This window comes from Phalaenopsis equestris, unplaced genomic scaffold, assembly GCF_001263595.1.
Source record: "Phalaenopsis equestris unplaced genomic scaffold, ASM126359v1 Scaffold000657, whole genome shotgun sequence".
NCBI classification, from domain to species: domain Eukaryota; kingdom Viridiplantae; phylum Streptophyta; class Magnoliopsida; order Asparagales; family Orchidaceae; genus Phalaenopsis; species Phalaenopsis equestris.
This window is the reverse complement of record NW_018165097.1, coordinates 204,886-224,702: the sequence shown is the minus strand read 5'-3', so window position 1 is coordinate 224,702 and position 19,817 is coordinate 204,886. Positions and strand designations below refer to the sequence as shown.

Genomic DNA, 19,817 nt, shown 5'->3' with positions numbered 1-19,817 from the left:
TCTCTTGGCTGGCTAGTAACGACCAAGCAATATTCAATGTCATCAACCGGCCCTACTGTGCCGAATCCAACGCCCTCTTTAGAGTTAGGAGCTCGATTTTTATTGTTCCACAATTCTTCAAAAAGGTGCATCCTTTCTTTTGATAGTTGACCAGGCACAAAACCACGTTGAATTAATTTTTGAACATAAGGAGAGTAATAATCAAAAGGTAATTCCATTAATTCATTAGAAATATTTTCTTGCAGTTTTACATTGGTTTCAGGAACTGGAAGAAGACGATCTACGATGAAATTTCATCGGTTTCATGCCCACGCTCTGTACTTCTTTAACCTCAAAACCCTTGATCTCATTGGGATGGATCTGGGTTAAGGTCATAGTATGTACATAGTGGCGGATCCGATCGTACATTGATTCATATTCTTTCTTCTTTTCTTCTTCCAAGGAGATCTCGAACTGAGGTGCCTTTCGATTTCTTGTCATTGTTGTCTTTGTCATCTCTTCTTTCTCGGAGCTATCTCCCTCAATGTTGATGACCAGATCCTTCCGTTCAACAATCTTGTTAACTCTCCCTCGCCCTCGTCCCTCGTCCCCGGCCTTGATCTCGGTTGCGAGGGCGAAAAGAGCTTCCACCATCTCGTTGTGCAGGAGCGATAGGAGATCGCAGAATTGGAGCAGGCTGGTCCCTTTCTTGCAATTCTTTTAGATCTTCAATTTTTCTTGGGACGACGTCTCTGGAGAAGACTGTCTTCTTCGGGGGTGCATAATAAGCGGCATCTATAAGCGGCATCTTCATGAATACCCATGAATACCTATCTCATGTACTGCGAACAATTGTATATCTCCCTTGATGCACCGTTCCTGGCCTCTTTCATAGTACTTTATGCACTGGTGTAGAGATGACGAGACCATCTTGTATTCGTGGATCCAAGGTCGACCCAGTAGGGCGTTGAATGAAGTCTCTGAATCTATGATGTGAAACTTTGCGGTCGTTACTAGTCCACCAATCTTCATTGACAGTGTTATCGATCCAAGAGCTCTTTCCCTTTTCTGATTGAAGCCTCTTAACATCATTTTGTCAGTTGAAAGCTTGTGAGTGTCAATATCCAAGTAGGCTAATGTCTGTAAATTCACTATGTTAATTGATGCGATTGAATCGACTAACACTCTGGAAAGTGTGAATCTGTCAATGTTCACGAAAATGTAGAGGGGTTTGTTGTGGTCGGTTGTCCCGAGAGTCATCATCTGTAAAAGTAACACCGAACTGTTCTTTTAACGAACAAACCTCGTCCACAGAGCTGCTGGCCAACTGAGCTAAGCAAATTTCTGGGTCGAGCAAAGCGCTAACCAGAGCTTCTCTCATCTTCTTTGACAGAATCAGAGCATCGTAAATGCTTAGTTTGGCTGGCATCTTTTGCAGATGGGCTAGGACGTTATATTCCACTTTGTTATTTGAGCTTCCAGATTCCTCCTGAACATGTGTCTCTTCCATCGGTGGAGCTGGCTCTTCATGAGTAGGTATTTGTTTTTCTTTCGCAGTTGGACCCGTTATTCGGGGTAACACCTTTCCTCTCCTCAAATATACCTCTGTTATTTCTTCTATCACTTGGGCCGGGCCCGGAGGTTTCTCTCCTATCGTCTCTCTTCTAGAGTGTTGGTTGGCCCTTCTAACATTGTTTTTGAATCTGATAGCTCTAACTCAATTGCAATTGACATTCCTTGGAATTCAAAAACGGGTGTTTCGTTATCTGAGTTTTCGTACCCTTCGTTGTCAATGTCTTCTTTAGCCATGTTAAAAGTTTTATTAGGATTTAGTATAATCTGATGATTGTCGAGGGAATCAAAATTCGTATCAGATTGGTTGTTAGTTACGTAATCACCAGAAACAGTACGAGTGTAGCCAAAATTAAACTTCTTTGCATTATGTGACCCCGAAGGGACAATGAAATAATCAAATAATCATACAAAGTGAATGGTTCGAGAGATTTCTCCCCAAAATCCGAAACAACCAATCGTGAAAAAGCAGCCCCTACTCTACTCTTCGCGCTACCAATCTCTATTCTCTTGAAACTTTTCTTCTTTTTCTCTTGCAGTGGTGATTTTTTCGGTGTGTTTGATGTCGCTGGCTTGGTAGTTTGTAGACCCCGAGCAGAGGCTTGTGCTGAGGCCGCCTGAATCTGATCCAAAACTTTCTGAGAGGCTCTGGTCCAGACCATGTTTCGTCCAGCTTCTGTTACATAGGGTCGATCGGAACTATGGGCCCAACCGAAAACATATTGATCGAACCTTGTTCAGGTTTTTTCAAATATTCCTTCGGAATTGTGATATTCCCGTTCCTGTAGTTCCTCTCGAGCCATCCTTTGAAACTGAAACAATTTTCTGTAGTGTGCCCCAACATCCTGTGGTATGGGCTGTATGTGGGGTGATCTGTCTTGCCAATTTTGTCTGGTTTCTTTGGCTCTGACAAAATAAACTCGGGCTTCTTAATCAAATTTCTGAACATCTTCCCCACTGCATCATCTTTGAAGGAATAGACTCTGTTCAGTCGGTCAGCAATGGAAGGAACCTGCCCTCTGTCTGTGCGGTAAGTTACTTGCTGGTGCTGTGACTGATGGCGCTGCTGGTTATTCTATTGACCAAACTGCTGGGTGGGTTGTGGAAGCTGGTACATCTGTCGAGGTTGTTCTACCTGAATCTGCATTTGCCGCTTGCCTTTGTCGACTGCTGCTACCGTCCCAGATCTCTTTTCGAATGTCTGTGGGTTTTGGTTTGTCAACTTTTTCCAAGAATCCAAGTTGCTTAGCCAGCTTTTCAAATGTTTTGATTGTAAATCCTTTGAGTAGGAAAACTACTGGACCATGAATGCTCTTCAGTAAGATCTCAATTGCATGCTGCTCCTGCAATTGTGGCTCGCACTTCATACTTAGATTCCTCCACCGCATAATGTATTCCACTAGAGTTTCTGTCGGTTTCTGTCGCTCAACCACAAGATCACCGATGGTGACATGGTGCTGAGCTCCAGCGAACCTCTTGACAAACATGTTCTGCAACTCTGTGAATGTCTTTATTGACCCATTAGGTAATTCAACATACCAATCAAAGCGACCCCGGGTAAACTGCTCACAAACTGGCAGAATAATAATGTTTCAATGCCCCCCGCATTGCAGCAGCTTGCTCGGAAGTGTGTAAAATGCTGACGAGGGTTCCCCGTTCCATCAAATGCTTTGAATGTAGGCGGTACGAAACCTTTTGGGTACGACACTGCGTCGAATTCCTCTGGATACGGTCTACCCTTTGGAATCAATGCTCCTCCTTTGGATTGGGCTAAAGCTTCCCTTGTTGCTCAACCATTTGTTTGATGTCGTTTTCCGGTATTGTGTTCTATGTTGACTCTCTATTTTCATCTGCAATATGAATGATTTCTGGCTCGTTTGCTTCTGGAAAGGCTACTCTCAGAGATTGGGGTTGATTCTGAAGTGCAGTTATAACAGTCATCATCTTCTCCATCTTTTTTTCCATCTGGATAATATGTTCATCTTTTTGCCGAATGTCTCTCCGCAGCTCATCAACGATGTTCTCCTCGGTGGGCGAAGGAGCATCGTGTGATGACATAGAGGCTCTAGTCTCAACCACTAGGATTTCTGCGAAATCTTCATCCATATGATCCGACAAATCACATTCTTCATTACTGATGTTTCCTTGTTCTTTTGACAATTTAGTGATATCAGCCCCGAGCTTCTCCAATGTGTCTACAATTGATTTCCCCTTAATGAGCTTGAGATCGACTGGGGACTGTTGTTGTACATCTTCTATTAACACTGGCTTTGACACGATCGAAACACTTGAAACTGGGGCATCAGACTTATAATCATTTGCGGGGAGACTTCCTTTTGATCCATGTTGCGGCACCAATCCAGCGACATTAAGTTTTCGCAACTTCTCCTTCGGAACCAAAGTCCGGAGAGTAGACGTCTCGTTGGCGGCCTCGGTTCTCCAAGATAAGTTGCAATCCCTAGCACGTGGTTCGGATACGGTAACAAGCGATCTTTTGTCATTGTTTATCTTTTGAGGTTCTCCCTTTGTGGCGGGAAGTGGTGTCCTTGGACCCAAACGAAACTGGATCGGTCGGTGCTCTGTGGGCTTCCGTGAGGCGGCAACAGTAACAACATGGGTAGCAGTGGTATCAGAATGTTCTCCAAAGCGAAACTTAACGGGAATACGAGGCCGTTGTGCCATTGTCTCACTACTATCTTTTCTTAGAATCTCAGCTCGAACTCGGGGTGATATAGAGCACGCCATCCTTCTTATTATCTCGGCAACAGAGCAACGCTCCTTTCGGGCCAATCTTTTGAAAACTAAGCGAATTTGTGCAAAAGCCTCATGTCTCTTTCTCTTCTCGCTCTGGCGGCGAGGCGGTGACGGCGTTGCGGCGGCGATCCTATGAGCACTCTCTTCCTCGAGAGCGGCAGACAATGGGTGAAACCTGCTTTCTCCGAGAGAAATGCAGTCTCAGACAACTCAACTTCCTCCTGTGAGGAATTTCTTTGGATGGAACAGTTTTCAAAGCTTTTAGCCTTCAGAATCTTTCGGTTGCGGTTCCTCTGTTGAGTCCTGGTATGTCGACCAGACTTCGAACTAGAACCAATTTCAAACACAGATGGCGGTGGGCCAATGGAAAGAACCGGATTCTCTTCGTACAATATTCCGTTTCTTTTAGACACTAGTGGGGGAACAGGTGTAGCCACAGTAATCCCAGCGAGAGTGACAGTGAGAGTCTTTGCAGAAACGGGAGCAGCTCTGGTAGTAGCAGGGGCAGCTGGCTTAATGGGAGCAGAAGTGACCTTTGCCCTCTTAAGGGAAGGGAAATCTTGGCCACAATTCAAGTTGAATTTAGTGTAAGACTCCTGGACATCCAGGGCAACGACTTTCATTATTACAAACGGGGCCTTGCCGACTACTACTTCAAATTCGTCAAATCCAGACCCAAACTTAATCTTGGATCCCACCTGGCGGGCATCCCTGCTGGTAGGCAAGTTGCACGAGAAGGTCAACGTTGGGGATGACATCTTTCCTGTCAATTGAAAAATTGTTGAATGTCAGAGTACTATGCTCCTTTTCCGGGTGAAATAACTTAGCTGAAAGTACAAAAATTGGCGAAATTGTCTTATGAACTGTGCGTTTCTTTCGAAACTTATCCAAGTGATTTTATCTTGAATTCACTTTTATTGTTATCATGTTGTGTCTTTTGTTCAAAATTTTGTCTGATTCTTTAACTGTGAATGTTTGTTTTGGCATTAGGTTGGGAAGTTTTAATATTATCGAGAAAGCTTCAATGTTAAAATTTGAGGTGACTTATGAAAAGAACAAGCCGAACTCGGAAAAGAGATGAAACGATCATGAGGTATAGGACCCGGTTTAGAATTGGAAAAGATCCATTCCACATCGGACTCACTCCGACCCTAACCTACCACACCTATTGGGGGTCCACCCAACTAAACCCTATGGATTCCTGAACCCCTCTGCTTAAGGATGGTTAAGCAGATGATCCTGAAATCCAAGAAAAGTTGACCATACTGACTCAAGGAAGAAATGAGCACAGTATGTCAACAGAAGAGCAACAGTCCGACCCACGAGGGATATGGACACACTATCGATGTATGAAGACAAAACCTCTTGATAAAAATGGAGAGAAGAACTAGCCCCCAGCGGAGTCGCCAGAATCTGTCAGTCAACTTTTTTATGATTATTTGAAAATATGAATATGAAAATAATTTTTGAAATTTAATTTAATATAATAGATATATAGTTCGAGTTTTGAAAGTAGTATGTTTTAATTTTTGAAAAATGAGACCAAATAGATCTCATTAGTCCGATAGCTTGTATAATCGTGCCCGATACCGCAAATACTACACCCTCCCGAAAGATAAGTGTAGACCTTGGCGATAGACCCAATCCTGCAAACTAAGAGATTTGTAACATCCGTTTGGTCTGCGAACCTTTTATGTATGACCGACAAGTTTCCCTATCTAATGCAAAGATTAAATAGGGTTTATTTTACCTAGGTTCCAAGTTCCCTATAAAGGCAAAACCCCTATAGTTAATTACATCCCAAGTGACGGGAATCACTTGAGAAAACTCTCGATAATGATCAGAGGTATTAGTCTTCAAGATTTCAAAGTAGGACTTAGAAAAACAAGTGGGAGTGGCTTAAATATAAATAGTTATTTCAGGAGTCCAAAGAAAAGAAAAGGTAGGGGATGTCACAGATCCTGGGAGAACCCTCAGTGACTTCCCAAACTATCCTACTGTGTGGCTGCGTTTTGGAGAAGATGTTATTTAGGTCTTTTAATACTGTCAATTTTATTATAGTCAATTATATAATAATTGATTATACACAGCCCACAAAGACAAGGGTTTACGTCGTGTCACACTTGACACGACAATCTCGGAACCTAAGGAGGGTTAATACTTACGTTGCACAACATGGTTGTACAGGATCCTAAAAAAGGAGTGTGAGGATTTACGTCGTGCTGGACAAACTACCTCGAAGTCCTATGGGTTGTTATTATGCTAGGAAGAGATAATGCTGAAGAAGATCCTCTTTTTGCCCGCTTCAAGCCCCTCGTCGTGTTGCCCACAAAGTTGGCTCCAAGCTCCTGTTGTAGCGATGACTCTAGGGTTTAAGTGCTTGAGATTAGTAGTTTATGCTTCACAGTTTTTGTGTCAATGTTTGGTTTTGTTTTGTTTCGGTTTTGGTTTCAGTTCTGGTTTTACATACAGAGTAATCAAATTGCAGGTAAATAAAATATACTTTGAAAAATAAAATTTAGAAAAGTAAAATGCTATGAATATTGTAAAAGTGTACCTGAGCATCTGCTACTGTTGCGTGATTAATATTGCAAGCGTAGTATGACTAGTATGACTTACAACAGACTTACAACAGATTTAAATAAACTCGCAAGAAAAGTAAACAAGGCGAGAAAACCTAGCGCGAAAGTCAGAAACATGAGTTGTAAAAAAAATACGAGCAAAAGAAACCCTTAGCCACATATGAAAAATTAGAACTGGGTTAGGACTGGGTGTGAGACATTGGTAAAAGTGGGGCTCAGAGCTGGACTGCGTGCTTCCCGATCCTGAACAAGAGTTACCAGCCCGACAATCTACAGTAGACAGTCCTTAACCTCAATCCAAGTGACTAGTCGTTGACCTTTATAAATTTTCATAGAAAAATTCTTTGATTTTTCATGCAAAAGTTATTGTTTAAGTTTTTTTTATGCAGAGTTCTTTTAATCATGCAAAAGAAATTTTTATTTTATTTTTGTAAATATTTTGTAAAGTCGTATAGTCCACAGGCTAGTCACTCTAATCGTGCTAAAACTACTGACAACCTAAGAGTGTCTGGGGCAACGATCCTACTAGCATCATGAATCTTTTCCTCTCCCTTATTGAAGATCCTTGAGGTAGGAGATATTATTCTAATAATCTTACTTCGTATCCCTCGTTTAAGCACACATAAGCAATGTCGTCATTGCCCTCGCCACCTAGACCCTAGACTCATCCTAGTTCGATGATCCATATGTGGCGTTAACAAATTTCTTCAATTACCAGGAGGATTTGAGTGTAATATCCAAGCTCAAATTCCGATGCATTGGATTTTATTGTAGCTAGGTTTTACTGTAGGCTAAGTCATTACGGGAATTTCACTGTTGATTTAATTAAGGAAGCATGAACTACGCCTCAGTGCATATTTATGTCAAGTGTCAAGTTTCATTATTTATTTGAAAATTAGGTGGATGGATTCTCACCTAGGGTATGCTTCTAAAATTTAGGAAGACTATGCTGAGAATTACGTGGATGGACTCTCACGTAGGGTATGCTCCTAAAATCTAAAAGCCTATGCTCAGAATTAGGTGGATGGACTCTCACCTAGGGTGTCCTCCTAAAATCTAGGAAGTCTACACTTTATCTTGTGCTTAAAGTGATTCAAGGTATTTTACTCTCAATTAAGTATTTTCTAACTAATTTTAACTTATTTAAAATCTTTCAACAAATGTAATTAAAGTGACTCTCTAGAAGAGTGTTCAAATTTGTCCCAAGACAATGTTTTGATCGGCCCATATATGAACTCCTATTATAGGAGAAAAGGGAAGAAAACTCCCACAAAAAGGGTGAGAATACTCCAGAAAATAGCCATTGAAGGCTTTCCATAAAGGGAAGATTGCATAAGGAGGGGTGGCAGTCCCACCCCCTATATAGATCTTGTGAAGCCTCTGCAATCCTTTCACCTAGTCCGGTTTACGGTGTTGTGATAGTTTCTGCCAGCTGGTTTAGCGAACTTCCGCTTTAGTGCCCCGTGTCAGGTAGTATGTTAGATCTAAATGTGTAGGGTGTGCTCCTAAAATCTAAAAGCCTATGCTCAGAATTAGGTGGATGGACTCTCACCTAGGGTGTCCTCCTAAAATCTAGGAAGTCTACACTTTATCTTGTGCTTAAAGTGATTCAAGGTATTTTACTCTCAATTAAGTATTTTCTAACTAATTTTAACTTATTTAAAATCTTTCAACAAATGTAATTAAAGTGACTCTCTAGAAGAGTGTTCAAATTTGTCCCAAGACAATGTTTTGATCGGCCCATATATGAACTCCTATTATAGGAGAAAAGGGAAGAAAACTCCCACAAAAAGGGTGAGAATACTCCAGAAAATAGCCATTGAAGGCTTTCCATAAAGGGAAGATTGCATAAGGAGGGGTGGCAGTCCCACCCCCTATATAGATCTTGTGAAGCCTCTGCAATCCTTTCACCTAGTCCGGTTTACGGTGTTGTGATAGTTTCTGCCAGCTGGTTTAGCGAACTTCCGCTTTAGTGCCCCGTGTCAGGTAGTATGTTAGATCTAAATGTTTTTATTTATTTTTTCTTCTCCCGCTTCTAAATCGTAATCACACTGACCCTGCTATTCCTGCATCGAGATCTCCTTTGCACCACCTTCCCAACTTGGACTCCAGAAATCTTGCATTATTTTTTTCTTTCTTCCTCCCGTTCGTTGATGCCTTTCTACTGACAATTCTGCTCTATTTAAGAGGATCCCAATGATCTAACTTCACAACTCCCCCTTGCAGCTCTCCTTCTGTAGTTTTTGTTCCCTCTCCCTTATCCTGCTGTCGAAACCCTCACCAATGTCCTTTCCTCCTCCCTCCACGATTTCCCCCTAAAGCATCACCTTAATAATTGAACCCTTGCGATACAGTAGCGACTGAAGCTAGCTGGGAGGCAACGTTGGGAAGGCTTGCCCCTCCCCCTTAATAATTGAACCCTTAATAGTTAGTACGAAAACCTTCAAACCTCCCATCTTTCTCCGTCCACTTCGCTTCTATTAGAAACTATTGAGGAACGTAAGGCTCCCCCCTCCCCCGCCCACATTCCTTCTCTTTTATTGTATATATTTATTTATTATAAAAATATATGAATAGAGGTTTATTACTTAATATAATTAGTTCCTTAGTTCAAAGTACTAAATTAATATAGATTTATTAATTTTATTTAAAATCATATTTTTCAGGTGGATAATAAATCTCATATGATAAAATAAAATAACTAAAAGTAATAATAATAATGTACCAATTACATTATTCCTAAGCAAATAAGTAATTAATTATAATACATTTAATTTCGTAATTGCTAAATTTTGGGGATTCTGGTTTGTGTAGGACCTATTAATCACGTCGGGTGAACTTTTAATAAATTTGAAATTTTATTATCCGCTTCGAGACAAGTAACTACTTTTTGTTATAGGATAAACATATCATTCATTGTTAGGAGTGTTATCTTAGCTAATTGTATTTGATTCTTAGCTAATTATATGTTTATCGTTCGTACCATTTAAATAACGTTAATATAATTGTAGTAGATTTTTTTTATTGTCCATAACGACTTGCATGAGTAATTAGCTTTGTTTTCTTGCTACTTATACTCTTGCTTAATTATTTATGCTTTGTGTTTTCAACATTTATTATTTCTTTTATCATTTGATTTATTTAAGCTCATTATTATAGTTTTATACTTGTTTATAAATACTAATGGACATGTTTTAATTATCTTTGTGTTTTGATCATGGTGTATGAAGTATATATGATATTATAATAATATTATGTCGGTATTAAATCCTTTTGTTATGAATAGCTGTATTGACGAGTCATCAGAGAAGTTAGTGGATATTCATGGGTTTGATGTCTGTCGTTCCATATTTCGGGATGACATAAAAAACCAACTATAATATGTATACACCTACTTCACTTGTATATTATCAAAGTGTTATAAACGCACATGATTTGTTAACCTATAAATATCTACATAAAGAAATTGTATGCACGCGCTTCTATTTATGATCATAAGCATGTGATAATTCTTTTATAATTTTGTTATGCATATAATAACTTGTTTTTTTTTATTTCTCATACTGCATGCGTCTTTTTCTTGTCATTTATGCTTTAGTAAGTAGCGTTATTTACTGAATTTGTTTGTTAAACTCACTCGATGAAATATTTGCATAACATATTCTATTCAACACTAGCAGGACTGTCTCCACCAGGTCAGACTTTTTAGTTTTGGATTTTTTTTTTGGTACTTTTCAATATTTTCTTAGTTATTATATTTTCTTTTTTAGTTTTGGTAAACGTTCATTATTGTCAGTTTTATTTTGATTCAATCAATTTTTTGGCTTTTTTTATAGTTGTATCAGTGGACTTTGAATTATGAAATAGAATTTATATTTTCTTATTTATCCTCTTGTTATTTACATACAATCTTTCTTTTTTGAATACAAAACATTTTCAATGCATTTAATCATGTCATGCGTTATAAGGTGTAGTGTCTTCCGGATCCGGGATGTGACAACAACTATGCCCCAATATGAATACCAAAGAGATGGAAGAGCCAAGACCAGAAGTCTCATGTGATTGGTTTTCTTACTTAATTAGCCGGGACCTTTCAGTATCCATTTGATATCTTCGTCTAAGTGATTTGGTTAAACAGCCAGGAGTTCTCCTTGGTTCTTTTGATGGTCATGTTAGGTTTTTAATTTCTTAGGTGCTTACTTTTTTCATCATCTCCATGAGCCAATTTCTCTGAATCTATTGGTTGAGCTGCATAAAGCCGAGGTGATTCTAGTTTTTTGAATAAAATTACGAACTTCTAGAACTATACAATATGCAGGGATAAGAAAATCAGCATGCACGACTGTACAATGTTAGATGTAGAAACTTGGTTAGTTGGCTGCATTCGATTCAGTTTTCCTCTGCATGGTAGTGGATTTTTTAAATTCTTTTTTCAGTAAAATTTCTTCTTGATCGGTGACCAAAAAGAAATTCTAATTAGGAAATTTGTTCTCATTTCCCTTTTTTTTCTTTGGCATCAGCAAGCTTTGACCTTGTTGCAAGCAAGGGCTCAAAATGAGATTGGCAATGTGCATAGGGTAATATTGACAAAAGATACTGAACTTCATGCATCTAAAGACGAGCTTTCTGGACTAAAGGAGGTGATTTGTTTTATAGTTCCAGTTAATTCACATATTTTTTATCGTACATCTTAGATTTTTCTATTCTTATCAATTAATGTGTTTTGCTTGCAGGTTCAAGTTCAATTCTGCGTCATTGGTGAAACAGTTGAAGTTGCTGGAAGCTTTAATGGTTGGCATAAGCGGATAAAAATGAATCCGCATCCATCATCTAGAACTGTAGATTTACAAGATTCTAGGTTGTCAATTTTTTTTTCTTTCTTCTTTATCATGTGCTTCTTAGAGTTTATAATCCGGTTAACATGGGAGTAAATTTCTTTCCATCACTAGTAGAAAGTGTAACACTCCCCTACCATACGTAGTTGTTGACCTCATTTTTTATGTCATTTCTTTTTTTTTAGGGTCTTAGGATCTAGCTCTAGGAGTTCCTATTGACTATCTTAGAAAACTAGATATTGATACTCACCATTTTAGAAATTCCAAAACACTTCCTATTTTCTTGTGATGTCTAGTATTTATGGTCTCAAAATGATCGTTTTATGTACTAGCGGTTAAGGGTTATTATGTGAAAACTCAAGGAAAAGTTCTCAATAGGACCTCAAGCCTTAGGAAAACCTCCTCACAACTTTATCGTCACATACACAAACCAAATGCACAAAATTCACAAAATTGTACGAGGTCGGACTTCAATTAAGCTTAAATGATGGGTGAAAATGCGAACTTCTCCGGATGATCTCCGATGATAAAATAGACTACGCCAACGCGTCTGATACACCAATTTGGGTAGGAAAAAACACTCATGTTGCCATATTTTTGACACGAGAAAATTGGCACGTAAATTGATGAGTTCGTCAAAACGACTTCCGGTGGCGAAACGGACCGCGCCAGCGTACCGCGTCAGCGCGTCCGGAACGTCAGAATTACCCAAAAAGGACATTCAATTTTGTTGTGTTATGATGCACAAATAAAAAAAATACGAATTAAGTTTTATTTTTAAAAATATTAAATATTTTTTATATATTATATTTTATCACTTATATTATTAAAATTATAACCCTAATTCCTACTTTACCATTTCCACCGCACATCTAAACCCTCGTTCGAGCGTCTCGATCCCGCGGCACTTCCCGCTCCTACTCACCCGTGCCCTAGCCTCCACCACGCGACATTCTTCTTCCCCAGCGCTTACCTCCTCGAGCTCTGCTCGACCGAGCGGCTCACCAGTTGGTCTTTGCCTGGTGTCCGGCCCTTCTCCTTCTCGAGGCTATACGCTCTCCTCATTTATGGTGTTGATTCCTTCCTCCTCGATTCATTAGCTAGGACAGCAAAAATGTGGCATTCTCTTTTCTTTTCTGTGCCTATTGGCTTCCTGTAGAGTTTAGTTTTTGGGTTTGTTGAAAAATTCTGAGAGAAAAAAAAAGAGAGGGCTTTGAGAGAGGAAAACTAGGCATTTTCTTTCTTTCTTCCTCACTTTTAGAAAGCGGATTTTCTCCTTCTTTGTTGTTCGAGAGGAGATTTTCTTCCTCTCTGTTGTTACGAAGACCTTGTGGCTTGGGGTAGTCGAACTGGGAACTAGAAAACCTTGGGGGCTATTTGCATGAAGCTTTCAGGAAGGATTTCTGTGGGTTGTTTTCTTCAGTTTATTTTTAGGTTTTGCTTTACATCTCCTGAAAAGAGGTATTTTTCTCCTCCTCTATTTTGCACTTTTTCGGATGGCATAAAATATTTCCTATCTTATGTGGAAGCAAGATTTGAGCTTGTTCTGAAACTTAAGTATGAAATAGTCCATGGAATTATTAAAATAGAGCATGTTATGACTGCCACATCCAATAGTTATCTTTGAAATTTTAGCTTATATCTCTTTTTAAACGGATAATAAAGAGTATGATAGTCATTTCATTTTTTTTATTGTTGTCGGTCATGTCATTTTATAACTCTGGGCATTAAATTCAATTCACAGTTCTTCTGTAGCTTTACTTAGCTTTGTTGGTTGATCCATAAACTTTGGTTTAACTGGTATGTTTTTTTGGAGAACTACGTTTGATATGAATGGATAAAATATTGCATTTTGATCTTGGTCTTAATGTTAATCCTATCTTGAGCATGCTTTCAGTCAAGATTGAAATTTCTGTCGTTGTTATTGCTAATAAATTACAGCAAGATGAGGTTTAGCTAATCCAGAATTTGTGGATAGCAAACTTTGATTAAGTGAGTATAGATTATTTATAGAATACATTTGGCATGTGACATCTGATCTTACCTTCAACCTCATACTTTCATTTGTTTATGAGGCACACAAAACAGAACTTGAAATTCATGTTGCCAGCTTTTCTAATGATGCAATGTTGAGTCATAATTACAGCTGTGGTTATTTAGCCTGTTAGTGGGGGGAGGGAACACTTTACTGTTCAATATTGTTTCGATTCATGAAAGCTAAAGGACTTTGTTATTTTATTTGCAAAAATTTATAGCTTTGATATTTATGTTTTGCAAAATCTAAAACATTTGGGTGGCGTATTTGCAAAATTTCATTTGGGTGGTGTATTTGCAAAATTTGAAATCTTTGGGTGGCTAATTTGTGAAAATCTGAAATGATTTGATGATTCCTTTGCAAAATCTGGAATCATTTAGTGTTCTTGTTACTTGTAAGGTTACTTGTAAAGAAAATCTAAAAGCTATGCTCTAGTCACTTTGCAAAAATCTGAGAGTTTCTTTATTTAGTTTACAAAGTTTGGAAGCATTGATGTTTTTTGTAAAAATCTGAAATCTTTAAGTTGTTTATTTGCAAAAATCTAAAATTATTGGGGAGTTTATTTACGAAAATCTGAAATGCATGATAGGTGGAATATTGATTCGAGGCTCTATGTTCATTTCCTATTATTGCTACGTGTTTTCCCATTTGTTGAGTGTCAGTTTTGACTCTTTGGAGCTGGATAAAAGCTGAAAATATTTTTTTGTTTTCCCCATGCATTAGACTTGATTTAGCTTAAATTATGATTTCTTTTTCAGCTCTTATGGATGTTGGCCTTCTTCTTTAGTTCTTTTATGATTGAAGATGTTTGGTTTAGGATTGGTTTTCCCCTTCATTGTCTCTAGCCGCAAATCTTAATGTGGTGAATTGTCACCTTTGCTGTGAAGGTCGGTTCATTGATTGGGTGAGCCGTATGTGGAGCACTTTCTAGTAATATGTTTGGGCTACATTTTTAAAGTTTTATTCGTCACATTTTGAAGCTTTATTCGTGAAGGTTTAAATTACATTTTCAGGCTCTTAAACCCCTTTTTGAGATTGATTCGGTCTTTTTTTTAACGAGTTTTAAACGCCTTTAGGCCGATGCACTTACGATTTCGTTTTAAGTTTTACCGATTTGACTTTGTTTTAAAAATGGATTAGCCTCTTTTCGTTTGTTTTGTTTTCTTTTTTTTTCAACGGTCAAATTAAAAATGAGAATTTTCGATTTTCGATTTAATTATTTTTGGTATTTTTGGAAATGATTCATGGTCTTAAATAAAAATATGAGGAAAAGACACAGGGAGGAAATTAAAAATGAAATTTGTTCTGTTGAGATGACAGAAATCTAAGGAGGAAATATGATAGTAAACCATTCACCGTTCCTTTTACATAAAAAAAATGAAATTGTAATTGAAAGAATAGTTGAAAGTTGGAGGAAAGTGAGAGTTTAGATAACGATTAGGAGTATGGATTGAAAGATCAGTAGACTTGCATTTAGGTCCCTTAAGCTTTGAATAAACTTAAATCCAATTGCTCTAGCTAGGATTGAAGCACATTTCACAACTTTTTTACCAAAATTATAGGTTTATCGCGGGAGGCTCTGTTATGGTTTTGCCTAATGGCGATCTTCGTCGTTTACTTCGTTGAATCACCTACCTCTTTTGTCGTCTTCATCGATTTTGTTGCTACGTCATGCTCGAAGAAGAAAGGGTTCGCGCCTGAACTACTTCGTCCTTCGTCGTGCTCATTTGTAGAAGACTTCCGTCATCTTCCACATTGAATAACCTTCCTCCATCAGCGTCTTCCTCGATTTCATTGCTTCGTCATGCTTGAAAGAAGGGGTTCGCTCTTCGATTTTGTCTGCTTCGTTCCTTCGTCGTGTTGTTGTTGCCCTAATTTTCATTTTTTCATCGTTTGCTCTTTCCTCAACCGCATTCTTCACTTCTCCTAACACCTCGCCTCCTTCAACCGGTGATGGCTTCGGATAGAGCTTATGTTGCTGCCCTTGTGGGTGTTCACGCCTCAGGTACTCTTAAATCGAGTTTTTTTCCCGCCTTCTTTTGCGCTGCTGGAGGGTGGCTGGTTTTGTTACATCAAGAAAGCTAGTTGGAAGAATGAGAGTCAACCAACTTTTTTACTGAAGTCAAAAATATTCTACTTACATACTCATGTCGTTTGAATTTGGTCGGAAAATTTGCTTGTTGTTATCCCAAAATGGAGCTGATTCGTATGAAATTTAAGCTTGTGCACGTTGTTGGGGATTGAAAAATTAGATTTTTAGATAGACGCACATCCTTATTCAACTTAATAATGAAGAGGATTACACATGCTTATTTGCTATAAGATTAGTTTGGATTGATAATAGAGCAATGAAAATTTTGAAATGGACTATAGATTTTGACCCACATATGAAACCACCAACCATACTGGTATGAATTTGACTCCCTCACTTGAAATTTTATTATTTTAATCAAGAAATGTTGTACTTTATTGCTTCAATCTATGGTAAGCCACTTAAAACGAGCATTCCTACTTTTAATCTTTCACTTTCTTCAGAAGCGAGGGTGTTTGTTGAAAAGAACATCATTTTAATTACTCTTGAGGAAATTTGGTTAAGCTCACAATACCAAGGATATTGGCAAAGGGTAGTTATTGAGCTTTTTCCTATGTATTGCTCTAACTGTTCGTATATTTGGTCACTCTAATTCTCAATGTCACCACCTATACCCCCATCTAAAACTAAAAAAGGCAAAGTGCTCCAGATTTAGAGATCCCTCCTAATCTTCTCCAACTTATTAACACTCTTGTTCATTACAAGGATATATCTGACCCTAATAATACTGTGGTAACCGTACCATCTAGTCCACTGGTCAACATTGTTGTAGTTTCCAATACCCCTGTGGGCAATCTTTCAACTACTCAGCCTCCACATAATGCTCAAGTTGAAGGTCCTCTAATTCCTGCCGTGAAACCTCTCTTGGTGGCCGGCAGAAGAGACTTCTCATACTTCACTAACTCTAGAACCTATCATTGATGTAATGGTTTGCAATCTCATGGTGTAGTGTCCATTACTATATGTGCCCCAGCTTCAAGTCCAACATTCTACCCTAAGTGAGATTTCTGCTTCGGCCCTACCACCTCATCAGATCGAGCAAGTTATTACTGTCATTCAGGCACAAGGGACTCAGGATGTGCAACAATCTACACAAGCCCGACAATCTATAGACCAATCCACGGATCAGATGAGTCAGTCATCGGATGAGGAACGATTTACACATCCAAGAAGAAAAAGAAGAATAACGGTTTACTAGAACTCAGGAACTTAATGAATGATACCTTGGTTGTTTCGGGTAATGACAATAGTTTCTTTACCATTTTTTAGTTGGCTCCCTTCCTAGAACCAGAGGTAAGAGGTAAGGATGCATTGGGTCGTTTTCAAGCTCCCATTTTATGTTTGAATCTCCGAGTGTTTGGAGAGTTTTAGAGTAGAATTTTGCCTAGGTTATAATTTTGTTTTTTTGGGTATACATGTACTTTTTTGGGACCTTGATGTGTGTTGTATATCGGGTGCTCAGGGTTCCAGTTTGGGCCCTCTCATCCAACCTATCTGTATCTTTCCTTTCTAATATATTTGTCTTTGGGTTTATATTTATATATATATATATATATATATAGATATATTATATATATAGATATATATATATATCTTACAATAATTTTGATTATAATCATACCAAAATTTAATTTAGCTACCATAGGCTCAGACCTCCACCCGTCATCCTCCATACCACGGCCGACCTCTCAGCTCGTCGCCCTTCCACCACAACCAACTACTACGATTCGCCCTCGAACCATAGCCTGCTAATGCCCTTCCACCTTACAGAATTGACCACCCCTCCTTCGGGATACAACCCTAATTGTGTTTGTGTCGTGTCTGTTGTTATTTTTATTTTTGTTTAAGTGGATGTATCTCCCTACATTTAATTTAGCAATAATATTTAGTTTCTCTAATGTTGTTTGGGTTAACTCCGGTATTACCACGGAAAAAATGGCACGTATTGATGCTCACGAAGGTATTTGCAACATGGCAGTATCTATTAAACTTGTGCTTGTTTGGCATTCCTTTGGTTGGATCAATTAGATTATTTTATCCCAAAAAATTATGTTTGATTAATTTATCCTCAGATAATGAAGCATTAGATTGAAAGCTTTAATAACATGGATGTGCAAAAGAATAAGAATGGATGTAAGCCGCTGTAGAAATATTATTATAATAGCCTACATGAATATGTTCGGATGTCACTTGCAATTTCTCTTTCTAATTTTCATACTAAATTTCCTGAAGACTGATGTAGCTCGTTCTTATGATTTACCACACAGAGTATCCAAATTATGGTCAACGATTTTGTGGCTCTATCCTGGAACTTATGAGGTAAGCATGCAACATTGCATGTATTATTTTTTCATATTACCTTTTCAGAGAACTGCAGCTATTTTCCCATGAATTATTAAAGTAGAAAATAATGCAATCAAATGATCATTTGGAATATTTTTTTTTTTCAAATACTTTTATTTTATTTTTTTCTTTTTACTTTTCATTTAGGAAATTATGCTAATGGTGTGATGAGTACATTGAACACGTCTCCTAATATGTTTGAACGGTCAAATCATACTTCATTCTTTTAAGGGAATTTTACAGACATGATACACGATTCTTATGCATACATATCCAGCACCTAAAGTTTGATATTTACAATTATAACACCTTGTTATTAAAAATTTATGCTTAAAAATGTGTAGTTCGCTTTTAAAAAGTTAGTAATAGTGGTATTTTTTACATGATGCCAAAGTCTGGGTGTTATGTATTTAAATATCATAGGTGTTAGTAATAGTGGTATTTTTGACATGATGCCAAAGCTGAGTGTTATGTATTTAAATATCATAGGTGTCCGACGCGTAAATATATAACAATTTTGTGGTATGTGTGTAAATGCCCCTTCTTTTAATTGCTCCATAATCATGATTGATTTCTAACGCTCTATATATAGCTTTTAGCAGAGTCAGCATTGAATCATAATTTTTTAAGCACACGCAAAACCTGCGAAGGATTGCTTTATTTTATTTACCGTCATTACACGATTAAGTTTCAGTACAAATTCAGATGTTTTCTATTGAGAAATAAAATTTAAATAGCAGAACAACTTGCATGAAAGGAAGTAAGGCATTATAGAAAGAAAGCCTCTTAGTGGTGATGCATGAAAATTTTGATTTTGAGGTCTTTTTCTGGAGCAAACTGCCTTCGTCTAGCGGTATTTATATCATACCATAAATAGCATGACATCAACTTCCTGCTTTTATTCAAAAATTAAAAAATCCTCTAGAGACATCCATAGTTCCTGATTCATCATCACTATCTATCTATCTATCTATCTATCTATCTATCTATCTATCTATCTATCTATCTATCTATCTATCTATCTATCTATCTATCTATCTATCTATCTATCTATCTATCTATCTATCTATCTATCTATCTATCTATCTATCTATCTATCTATCTATCTATCTATCTATCTATCTATCTATCTATCTATCTATCTATCTATCTATCTATCTATCTATCTATCTATCTATCTATCTATCTATCTATCTATCTATCTATCTATCTATCTATCTATCTATCTATCTATCTATCTATCTATCTATCTATCTATCTATCTATCTATCTATCTATCTATCTATCTATCTATCTATCTATCTATCTATCTATCTATCTATCTATCTATCTATCTATCTATCTATCTATCTATCTATCTATCTATCTATCTATCTATCTATCTATCTATCTATCTATCTATCTATCTAGCATTTAAATACATGCCAACCAATTTATTTGTTTTTACATATCTAGCACCTAAACTTTACTTTTTAATGGCAGTCGTAAGACCCATCTGACCCGAATTTGATCCCTATGGGGACGGATAACACATATGGGTATTCTCAAATACCACCCTTTAAATTGTTTTTAATATATATATATATATATATATATATATATATATATGCACTCCCACTATGGCA

At 37.6% G+C, this 19,817-nt stretch overlaps 1 protein-coding gene across 5 annotated transcripts in view; it reads left to right on the top strand.

Moving 5' to 3' along the window:
* The window catches only part of LOC110030107, a gene marked incomplete at its 5' end in the record, with an annotated part of 63,722 nt that overhangs the window by 39,226 nt on the left and 4,679 nt on the right, over window positions 1-19,817 (top strand). For all 5 annotated transcript variants that reach the window (XM_020732677.1, XM_020732678.1, XM_020732676.1 and 2 more), the window contains 3 exon segments: window positions 11,408-11,527; window positions 11,621-11,745; window positions 18,117-18,168. In XM_020732677.1, coding sequence (XP_020588336.1) covers window positions 11,408-11,527; window positions 11,621-11,745; window positions 18,117-18,168 — 297 coding nt within the window.